The 12,140-nt window shown below is 38.4% G+C and overlaps 1 protein-coding gene across 5 annotated transcripts in view; it reads right to left on the reverse strand.

The window, feature by feature from the left end:
- The window catches only part of Tab2 (TGF-beta activated kinase 1 (MAP3K7) binding protein 2), a 76,058-nt gene that overhangs the window by 15,682 nt on the left and 48,236 nt on the right, over nucleotides 1-12,140 (reverse strand). For all 5 annotated transcript variants that reach the window (XM_008830418.2, XM_029562208.1, XM_029562209.1 and 2 more), the window contains one exon: nucleotides 8,346-9,846. In XM_008830418.2, coding sequence (XP_008828640.1) covers nucleotides 8,346-9,846 — 1,501 coding nt within the window. The remainder of the gene's footprint in view (nucleotides 1-8,345; nucleotides 9,847-12,140) is intronic.

A 12,140-nucleotide genomic window follows, 5' to 3' on the forward strand; every position in this document is an offset into this window, starting at 1 on the left:
TACACATAAAAATAATAAAGAAAAAAATTAAAGATATATATGAGGTGAAGAAAACTCCCAGTCAGAAAAGCACATGAAATGATGCTTAGTATCATTAGCCATTAGGGAAATGTACACAAAATCCTTCCCAGCACTGGAAAATAATATCAAAGTCAGATGGTGGTTTGAGTGTTGGTGGGGATATGGGAAATAAAAATCCTCAAACACTGCTGGTAGAGATGCAAAATGGTATGGTCATTTTGGAAAGAGACTGGCAGTTCCTTGGTCATTAAATATAGGCTTACTATATGACCGAGTAATTCCACTCCTAAGTATATACTAAAGAAAAATATACACAGCCATACAAAAACTTGCATGTAAATGTTTGTGTTACTTTTAATAGTCAAAAGGAAGCAAAAAACCATAAAGTGTCTATCAACTGATGAATAAAATGCAGCATATCTATAATGTCATATTATTGCACCATAAAAGGGAACAAAGAACCAATGCTGGCCACTTAAGAGAAAAAAGTCAGCCATAAAAGATCACTTATATGATTCCATGTGTTCCAGGTGGTCAGAATAGGCAAATTTATAGGCAGGAAACAGATCAGTGTTTGCTTAGTATTGAGGGTGAGGATCATGGGATAGGGAAGTGAGAGCTTACAAACTGGATCTTTGTTCCTGTTTATATTAATTGTATAAAATGAGTTTCATTACATTTTTGTACATGTATATAATAGACTTTGAACATACTCAAACCCCTCTTGTTCCCTTCTGCTGGTCCCCTTCCGCTTCATAAATATTCTGGAGTTTCTTGAGGTGATGAAAAGTATTCTTTTTGGCTGGGGAATGATTGCATACATTGGTGAATATATATTAAAAACCATTTGATTTGCACATTGAAAGATGAGTAATTTGTATGGTATGATATGTAACGAAAGGCAAAAAGGCCTTAAAGGTATATTACGCCAAAAGAAGGTATACCATATATTTCCACTAAGAATGTACAGACATACTGTAGCCTACAAATAGAGACTGAGACCAGTCAGCAAGGCCCTGTCTTAAAAAAAAAAAAAGCCCAACATTTGCATATAACCTATACATATTCTGCATATTCTTTAAATAAGCTCTAGATTATTTGTAATACCTAATATAATGTAAACATCATATAAATAGTTGTTATGCTGTATTGTTAGGGAACAAGGAAAAAATGTATATTCACAGTACAGGTGTGATCCTGATATACTGGCCTAATTTATCTGTGGTTAGATATGATTAGTTAATCCTACATGTTTACAGATATCCATATGTATATGGTATGTACTAAAAAACTGCATGCTTAATGTATATTTATGTATATATACAGTTATATGTGTGTATGTATGTATATATATATATATATATATATGTGTATGAAGGGAGGAAGATTAAGAAGTGTTAATAACTTGCTAGTAAGCACAGTTCTTTCACTGCAGAATGCACTACCTTTACAGGCAGCTTGCTTCTCACAGGAGGTGAGTCTACACTGGATTTACAGCTGAGAGCGCCTGTGGGAGTAAGTGCTGGGGGATGAATGGGCTATCTTAGATAGCTCTTGGTGTAGAATTCTGCATGACCTTTAAAGTCTAAGATTTATTCCAAATTAAAGAAACATTTGTATGGTGACTAGGAAGACCTAAAATGTAGGACTATTTTGAAAAAAAAAAAAAACACAAAACTAAACCATAAGCAGTTTGATGTCAATTAATCATAATTATTGAATTAATTATTTAATAATGTGATTTCAGGGCTGGAGAGATGGCTCAGCAATTAAGAGCACTGCTGCTCTTACAGAGGGCCTGGGCTCAGTTACCAACACCAACGTGGCAACTATCAACCGTCAATAACTCCAGTTCCAGGAGATCTGATGTCTTCTTCTGACTTCTGTGGACACTGCATGACATGGGTGCACTTACAAACATGTAGGCAATATACTCATACACATAAAAATAAATATTATTTTTAAATAAAATAACACAAAATGTTAAAGGTAATGTGATTTCAATACCAACATAAAGCAAAGTTCTATAAAAAGGCACTTCTAACCAGCACCCCATACTAAAACACAAATGTTAAGTCTAAACTAACTTAAATTATATTTCTTTTTGAAAAAGAATCACTGCATTTGCATCACAAGTAGAATTTTCATAATTCTCAAACAGGAGTGTTGTGGTTTGGAAGTCCTGGTGAAAAGTGAAAAAGAATGAGAAAGACAAAACTCAAGAAGCTTATTTTCAACTCATAAATTTTTTACTTCTGTTTCTATTTTAGGTTCAAAATCAAGGCTATTGCTTAACAAAATCAAAACTATTGTTAGTTAACATTAATGAAATGGTAAATCATACATGTAAGTGGGGGAAAAGTCACTAAAGTAGCAATGAAACATGATTTTATGTATATTTTTAAACCATGAAAGCAGTTTGCCATCTAAGTCAGACCTAGACAGATTTCTGGAAAGATTGAGAAACCAGTTTTGGCAGCTGTGCTAGATTGATGAGTCCCTGACTTTTCTAACAAAATACAGTAGACATTCTTTCCTTCACCATGAAAAGTGGTCTGAGTAAAGCATTTTATTCTCCATGTAAAAGTTACCAGCTCTACAAACATACCACTGTGAGGGAGAAAAGACTAAAATGTCTCAGAACATAGTATTTCTCAACTGCTTTTCAGAATCAGTCAGTCAGATAATGTGGATCAGGAGGCAGAGGAATGTAGCTGGCTAACTGGTAGTGTTACCATGTTAAGCAGTTTCACTTCTCTATCTGGTCTTTTTAACAGGTTAAGAGTTTTGCTCTTATCCATGAATTTTAATTTCTCCCCAGCAACTTTTTTCAACACTCATCTTGTCTTGGATTCCTTTAGTACTCCAAGGATTCCAATTTATTCCCTTTGGGGGTGGTGGTGGTGTTAGCTCAGTGCTGAGATAAGCAGGGTCATGGAGGACATTTCATTCATTTGCTTCCTTTTCTTACCACTCTATAGCAGAAGGCATACCATTTGTAAGCATAAATGCTGAGATTTCAAACATTAGACTAAAAGAAATATTTTCCTATGATTCCAGTAAGTACCTGTTCTCAATATATTTTTCTACATGGACACTGTTATGTTGTAGGATCTTTAGAAAGATCAGGATCACTGTAGGAGACAGAGCTATTTCTTTTCTCTTACCCATACCACTTGAATTCGAGGCCAGAACAGATCCTGAAGATGCATTACACAGGGTCACCCCAATTAGTACTGCAGAGTGCTGTGTAAAAGAAAGCACCACACACGTGGAGAGTAAAGTAGAACACATGCATTCTCCCCCCACCCCCGAAAGTAATAATCCTGGGGCTGGAGAGATGGCTCAGCCATTAAGAGCACTGGCTGATCTTGCAGAGGACCTGAGTTCGGTTCCCAGCACCCACTTGGTGGCTAACATCCATAAGTAACTCCAGTTTCAGGGGATCTGATGCCCTCTTCTGACCTCTGCGGGCAATGCACGACACGGATATGCATGATACTAAGTTACTGAGGCACTAACTAGTGTGACCAGGATTCTGTAACTGGATGATCCACAGATCTGGGCCAATGTCTGTTGCCCCATAACAGAAGGCAAAGAGATAGGCTACAGAACAGCTACCACCCTAGTACAGCATGCATGAAAAGCCAACATAAGAATACAAGCCACACTAGTGTTATGAAATTCAATACACAGACAGGCATGTGTACAGAAAGTGATCAAGGTTGTTACAGCTGTCAAAGGCTGTCAGTAAAAGGGAACAATCTGAGTGGCAGATTCTGGGAAAACCAGCTGTTCCGGGAGGCTCAGAGCTTTCAACCAGAGCCTTCAGTCAGCAGGTTTTTACTTTCAGTGCCTTCAGGAGATGCTCTCCATAGTTTATTGGTTCAAGTTATTTTAACTTTCTCTGCTTAGTGTGCTTTCTTTACTACTACTTTTTTTTTTTTTTTTTTTTTTTAGTTATAAGAACTCAATCATGTAGCCCCTCCTTCTCAAACTGAGGAACATATGGCTCCCAGTGGCACCATAGTTATATGAGCTACGAGACACACCTCAAGTGTCTCTCCAGAGGATTTACCTGGAAAAATTTGAAAAGAAAGACATTACTGTTTAGTAGTTAAGACTGTGGGTTCTGTTGTTAACTTTCTAGTTAGAATCTTGACTGTGTCAGTTACCTTTTGGCAACTTATTTATTTGCTCCTATATACTTCAACTTGAAAATGGAACTTATACTAGTGCTTACTTTAAGGCTGGCTATGGGAAATAAAGTTTTCAGAACATAGTAAGCTTCCAACAAGTATTAGTTCTTACTGATCTTAAACTACTTTTCACCTTGAGCAAAGAGAAGCAAGGGTGGAGAGAGAGACTATGCTGAGGTGGAGGTTGAGTTTAGATAGGAAGATTAGGAATCTGTCACTGCAAAGGTGGCTTCTGAGTGCGTATGTGAAGGGCACTAACCAAGTGGGTTTTTCAGAAGAAACTTCCACAGTAGGACTATTAAGTACAAAGGCACTAAAACACGCCTTCCTTCCATGTTTAGGGAAGAGTAAGAAGCCAGTGTGGCAAGACAAAAAAAAGCAAGGTAGTGACTGAGAGGAAAAGCAAGGCCAGTGAGAGGGTTCAGTGGGTAAAATGTGCTTGCCATTGAACCCAATAAACCTGAGCTGGATCCCCAGAAACCATGTAAAGGTGGACATAGAGAACTGACTTCAAGTTGTCCTCTGATCTCCACCACAATGTACACACGTGGGCACATGTACATGTACATATACATACTAAACAAATATAGAACAGTTATATTAAAAAAGGAAATACATGGGGCTGGAGAGATGGCTCAGGAGTTAAGAACACTGGCTGTTCTTGCAGAAGACCCGGGTTCGAATCCCAGCACCCACATGGCAGCTAACAAATGTCCGTGTTCGAATCCCAGCACCCACATGGCAGCTAACAACTGTCCGTAACTCCAGTTCCAGGGGATCCGACAGCCTCTTCTGTCCTCCAAGGGCACTGCACGACACGGGTGTACTTACATACGTGTAGACAATACACGCGGACATATAAAAATAATAAAATATTTTTAAAAAAGGAAATACAGTAGATGAGGAGGGACAGCAAGCATGCGAAACTCAGAGATTTTACTCTGAATGGACTTGGACTAGAGACAGCTATCACCTGTGCAGCGACAGGTAGGATGTATTTGTGAACAGTACTCCTTGGTTGCTGTGCTGCAAGATCACAAGATGACAAGGGTGAAATCACAAGATGACAAGGGTGAAGGCAGGTAGGCTACTAAAACAATCTGAGAGATGATGGTGGTTTAATTGAGAGTAGTGACAATGGAGGAGGATGGAATTCTGGGTACACTCAGAAGGCCGGAGTTCATAGGATTTTCTGTCAAAACAGATGTGAAATGTGGAATAAAGGTTTTCTTCTAATCACTAAAACATTATAACTGAGCAAAAGAAGAGTAGATTGGTGAGGAATTCAGAAGTTGTTTGAAGACTAAGTTGGAGAACCCTATTAAACATTCCACGGCAGATATTTATTAGGTGGTCAGATAAAGTGGCTTGGAACTCAGTGAGGAAGTCTGGATTAGAGTTATCAATTTGTGAGTCCTGAGTATATAATGTTATTCAAAATCAAGAGGTCAAAGCCAGGCATGGTGGTACAGGCCCCTCAGGAGACACAGGTAAGAAGATTGTCAGTTGAAGGCCAGATGGTGCTTTTAACTAACCAACCAACCAACCAACCAACCAACCAACCAACCAACCACAAAACCTGACCAGGTTCCAGAGGATAAACTCACACTGACAGACATCTGGGCATACAAACTTGACTCGATAGGTCTTAATATACATGACAGAACTGTGAAGTCCCATGGGTGGGTTATGGGGGGGCGGTGCAGACAGAGAAGGGAGGCCTAAATATGATTAAGATATATTATATGAAATACACAAAAATTTAATAAAAATTCTATTTAAAAAATCATGAGATCACTCAAAGAATAAATATAAACAGAAAAGCCAAGAATTAAGCTATGAGGCTCTGACCTCACTGGGACCAAAGAAGTAGAAGGGCAAAGAGGTGACTGTGTGAAAAGATGAGGGAGAACCAGCACAGAATGAAAACAGGGAGGACCCTGGAGCAGAATGCCCTAGGAACAAAATGCAGTGTCTTAGGAGAGGAGGGTGGCCAACTGTATCCAGTGCTGAACTACAAATCGGGGAAGGCAAAACCAACAGATCTCCACTGGTGCTATAACGAGCTAGCACTGATGACCCCAACAGTAGTTCTGGTTGACCACAGTGGGAAAAACCCCGACTGCAGCACATTCTAAAGAGAATGGGAGGAGAAAAATTAGAGATAGTGCATTTAAGAAACACTTTATTTCTCATTTACGTTAGATATGAATAATTTTAATATTCATAATGTCTAATTAGATGTTAATGTCTATTGCAAATTTTCTATTATCACATTTTATCTTCATAAAAATTTTCTGTATATTGAAGATTCAGCAAATATCCAAACACAGAAATCCTGCTGTTTTGACAGGAGAATAAGACTTTGGTAAAAGAATTTTGGTGGATTTAAAAAAAAAAATATGGAAACCCATGCATTGCTGAAAGTAAACAAAAATGGTTTCAATCAGTTACAAATATATGGAAAGTATGATTTTTTTGGATTTATTTTTTATGTGTATGAGTGTTAATGCCTGCATGTGTATAAGTGCATCTGTGTTGTGCAGTGCCTCAGGAGGTCAGAAAAGGGTGTTGAATTCCCTTGGAACTAGAATTATGGACAGTTGTTAGCTGCTATGTGGGTGCTAGGAAATGAACTTGGGTCTTCTGCAAGAGCAGCCAGTGCCCTTAACTGCTGAGCCATCTCTGCAGCCCCGGAAAAGGATCAGTTTTAACACAATCTCTAGTGTTATCAAAACAACCCACAGAGCTCTAAAATATACATATGTACAGGTTCACTATTTCAAGATTCTAATTTGTGCAAGTTTAGGCTGGGCCCTGGGCATTTGATATTTTTGAAATATCTACAGATAATTATGGAATTTGAAAGCACCATACCCTAGCATGGATTGAAAATCACTAGTGCATATCAGTTTAAACAAAATAAGACCAAAGAGTCAGGCATCTCCAAGAAGCAGCAGAATAAGAGGTGCTAAGGATAGTAGGGAGCTGCAGGCTACAAGGTGATGATGCTGTGTTTTCCTACCAGGACAGTTCACTGAAAATACAAAGATGACTCTAAAACTCATAGCTAATCTGCAAACTTCTATGGACACTCAAGAAAACTAACATGTCACCTCCAGTTTCTTATCTGAATGAATTTAAGTTTCCTGCTGAAAATGAAGTAACTCAAAGGGACAGATAAAATGTGTGACACAAACTGTCTCTATTTGAATTAATACAGATATAATTTAAAAATATTTATGTATTTTTATTATATGTGTATGAGTGTTTCACCTGCATACATGTTAAATGCATCTGTGTTGTGCAATGCCATCGAAGGTCAGAAGAATATGTCAGATCCCCTGAACTGGAGTTACAGTCAGTTGTTAGCTGCCATGTGGGTGCTGGGAACTGACCCGGGTGTTGAGTAGCCAGTCTCTTCACACTGCTCAGCACTGCTCCAGTCCAATACAGATGGAATTTAGATTTATGCCAGTATCAACTAGTCTATTTCAGAAAAGAATAAGCAATTGAGACAGATTTAAATCTAACATTCTTATTCAGATTTACTTAAAGGCCATACTACATTAGCTGATATATAGAGGGGAGGCTATAAGAGATACTGGAGGCAATAACTTTCTCTTTCAGTTATGCTATTCTAAGGCTCAATTCAGACTTTAATAAAAACTAACAATGTCATAATGAAAAGATAAAGAAACTTTTCAAATATCAGGTCAAAGAAGGCAGAGTCAGTATCTTAGCAAAATGTTTTTATGGGTTATTTCTAGAAATTAAAAAAAATTATTCTGAAGAGTTAATAACTATCACACTTCAAATCATGATACTAAAATATAAATTTAAATTATATGAACATTTTCAATTGTTAAGATATTATTTGGGACACTTAAAGATGAAGTTGGGCTGGGTATATGGGTCAGTGGTAGAACACTTTGTTCAGCAAGATCTGAAATTCAATTCCTAGTACTACAAAACAAAAAACCAAACCAAACCAAACCAAACCAAACCAAACCAAACCAAACCAAACCAGACAAAGGAAGACTGATGCCTACTTCTGCTGTGAAATCCTATGTACAGCAACAAATCCAGCATGGGAAATTATCCCTCCTCTAATATTACTATTACCTTGTGTGTAGGCAGCATCGTCAGATCCCATACTCAATTTCCGTGCTTCACTTATTCTATCCACATGTGCTAAGGCAGGGTCCGTGAGGTGCTGAATATTCTCTGTTTCTACATAATGGTCAGGATGATTTAGAAGATTTGTAAGTTCAAAGGTAGGAGATACCACCCCTGGGGAAACTGCAGGGGGTTTATTGGGAGAAACTGTGATTTTGAAAGTATATTTTGTGTTGGGTTGAGTGACCACCACTCGAGGAGAAGTCGCAGAGTTACTGCCTATTGCTCGGCTTTTGGGAGGGTGGTGATGAATAAAGGCAGGACCCATGCTCACTTGCCCAGACATATTCCTGGAGGCTGTAGATGCTCCAGAGTTTGTGGATATGAAGAGTGTAGGCTGGTTCCGTATGCCTTGCTCATCTCCTGTGGTGGCATTAGCTGAAATATAGACCTTAGGTTGACTGCGGGAGATCATCTCATCAGTACTTGGAGGACTGGCAGCTATGTAAACAGTGGGCTGATTTCTATTTAAGGTCTGGCTGTTGACCAAAGAGGAAGTACTGGAGGCTCGAGGTCCAGAAGAACGTAATTTTGAAGAATTATTTCTTTGTGGGGGTTCAAGTTTGATTTCAATCTGGTTTTTTCGAGGTCCTGTTGAAATATTCTGAATGTTATATTGGCTATGGGCAGAAGACTGTGAGCTACCAGATGAATGGATTGTTGGCGGTTGTGGAGTAGTAGGTGAACTGATAGGCATGTAGACGTGAGAGGTCTGGTGGCCCTGCTGATTTGGCTGTTGGGTTGAGGTATGTGGCAGAGGATTAGATGCAGGATATGCAGTCCAAGGACCAGGCTGTGAAGGTTGATAGACTTGTTGAGGGTTCATGGGATTAAACTGAGATACCCAGCCAGAATGCTGTTGTGTATGTCGTGCTGTACCACTAGGAGTTGTAATGTAAGGCCTAATATAGATAGAATTTCCCTGTGGACTGTTAAGTACAGGTGGAGGTACACCATGTATGTGCAAAGATGTAGGAGTACTACGACCAGTCTGTATGTTTGGGGCTAAAGTTACCATAATGGGGTTAAACCTGGGAGTTTGTTGAGAAAGGTTTGATGTTCCTTTGCTGCCTAGGTGAAATCCAAGATGTGGCGTTGAATTTGAAGCACTGGATGTACTGGGCATTCCAAAAACATTAAAGCCTTGAGGAACTTGAGCTGGTGCTGTCTGTGGCTCCTGTTGAAACAGTTCATTGTTGGACTGACCACCTTGAAGTTGTCCATCACTAATGCTGTGTGTTAAAGTCCTACTTCCATTCATTCTATTCCCTTCTCTTCCATGGTGGTAGACATTCTGTGATTGCAAGTCCAAGTTGAGAGAAGTCATGTGATTGCGTAGACCAGAAATTCCAGAATCATCTGAAAAATTCAGGTCTCCTTCACCATAAAGATACCTTGTACTCTCCTGAGAGAGAATTGCACAGCAGGCATCCAAATTATTATTATTCTATTAAAAAAAATAAAAACAGGTTGATATTAACAATCAGAAGCAAATAAAGACTATCATTCAAAAATATTATGTGATTAATGAGTGAATGGGTAATACAAATATAAACAGTATTTGAACCTCTTTGAGAATTTTTATGTAAATGATTTAATAATTCTCACTATTAGTTAAAGGAAAAACTGACTAGTAACAGATAAATATGAATCAAAGGACTGTTTTAGAAGCTGTTTAGGAAAACGGATTCATCCAAGTGCAGTAAAAGTATAATCTAATTAGAAATGCAATTCTCATGATGAACAAAGTAATCAACTTAAGAATATATACTGGTGAGGTACAGTGGCGCATGCCTTTAATCCCAGCAGTTAGGGTTAGAGGCAGGCAGAGCTCAGTCCAGATGGGGTTTCCTGAGAGACACAAAAAGACCCAAACCAAACCAAACAATAAATACTGTATAATTAAATTTCTTCTTAAAATTAAAGGATATAAAGTTTCTCAAACTACTTGGTAGAAAATAAGTGTATCAGTGCTTACACGTTATATACTCAGTTGTTACACAAATTCTTTTAAACTAAAGACCCTTTAATAAGTTAATTTTTAGTGCTTAAATTTAGAAATTTCTAAAATTAATTTAGAAATTAATTTCTAAATGCTTCTTCTTGTGAAAAATATTCATCTACATGTGAAATATAAGTACAAGGGAGCCACCAAACGAACTGAGTTCACATCTTTGCCTTTAAAAGCACCACAGAAGCAGGGCATGGTGGCATATCCTTTAATCCCAGTACTGGGAGGCAGAGGCAGGCGGATCTCTGTGATATCAAGACCAGCCTCATCTACATAGTGAGTTCCAGGCCAGCTGGGGCTGCAAGGAGACCCTGTCTGGAAAAGACAAAGGAACCACAAAAAACAGTAACAACAAAAAAATCCCCCTAAAAACCCTCAAAACAAAAACAAAACAACAACAAACCCCCCACAGAAATCCATTCCAGAGGAACAAAGCAGAAACAAAACCAAAACCAAGCTGTTTCAAAATAAAGTACCTAACCATTAGTTATAAATCATGCACAAAAATACTAAACCTCTACGCCTCCTATACATAGCACTGTTTGAGCCTATGGAAGACTCAATGACAAATAAAACTGAACTTTTCCCCTAGAGGAGTTTGCAACTCAATCAGGAGATAAACCACGGATTTTTAAAAAAGTAAATTATTAATAGTAGTATGTCCCAAATAATAAATGGTACTGAAGCTCAACAGAGTTAATATCATAAGCTACTATAACAAAAAAAAAAAAAACAAAAAAAAAAGATTGGATTAGGGCTAGGAAGACAGCTCAGTAGGTAAAGTACTTGTATAAACATGAGGATCTGGGTTTGATCTCCAACACCCACATAAAAAGTTGGGTAGTGGTGAGTCCATAATCCTATCACTGAAAAGGTGGAGGCAGGAGGATCCCTGGAGTTTACTGGCCAGTCAGACTAGCCTAAAGGGGGAAACAAAAAAAAAAGATTGGATTAGGGCTAGGAAGACAGCTCAGTAGGTAAAGTACTTGTATAAACATGAGGATCTGGGTTTGATCTCCAACACCCACATAAAAAGTTGGGTAGTGGTGAGTCCATAATCCTATCACTGAAAAGGTGGAGGCAGGAGGATCCCTGGAGTTTACTGGCCAGTCAGACTAGCCTAAAGGGGGAACCTCAGGTCACAATGAGAGACCCTGCTTCAAGGGGGGGAAAAAAAAACCCAAAAAACAAAACAAGCCATGGACAGTACCTGGGGTTGTTTCCTGCCCCCCCCCCCGCCACATGGACACTCACACACAACATACAACATTTATGTGAACACGCACATGTAGAAGACTGGACTAATAAGATAGGTCTGGCTTGATGGTTTTCATAGGGTATGTATAACTCAGATGGGGGCCAAAAACAAACTCCAAAAGAATTCTTGAAGGGAACAGCATAGCAGTGAAGGACATAAACAGAAGTTAAGCTGAAGCATATTCCAAACAAACTCATGAAACAGATCTAGTTGGGTTAAGGTTCACAACAGAAACTGTGGAAACAGATTGTTGCAAATGTAGACAGGAATTAAACAATAAAGGATGTGAAAAAGTGTATCACACTATACAGTTTAGTTTTTCTTGTAATTCAATTGGGAGACTACTGAGCACAGATAAACACAGCTCAAAGGGTACTTCGGAAAGACAATACTGTTGATACTTAAGATGTAAAGAAAGGAATTGTCTTTTGACAAGACAACCAGTGAGAATAATGAAATAATAAATGTCTGA

This window comes from Nannospalax galili, unplaced genomic scaffold (genome assembly GCF_000622305.1).
Source record: "Nannospalax galili isolate Female #2095 unplaced genomic scaffold, S.galili_v1.0 scaffold395, whole genome shotgun sequence".
In the NCBI taxonomy this organism is placed as follows: Eukaryota; Metazoa; Chordata; class Mammalia; order Rodentia; family Spalacidae; genus Nannospalax; species Nannospalax galili.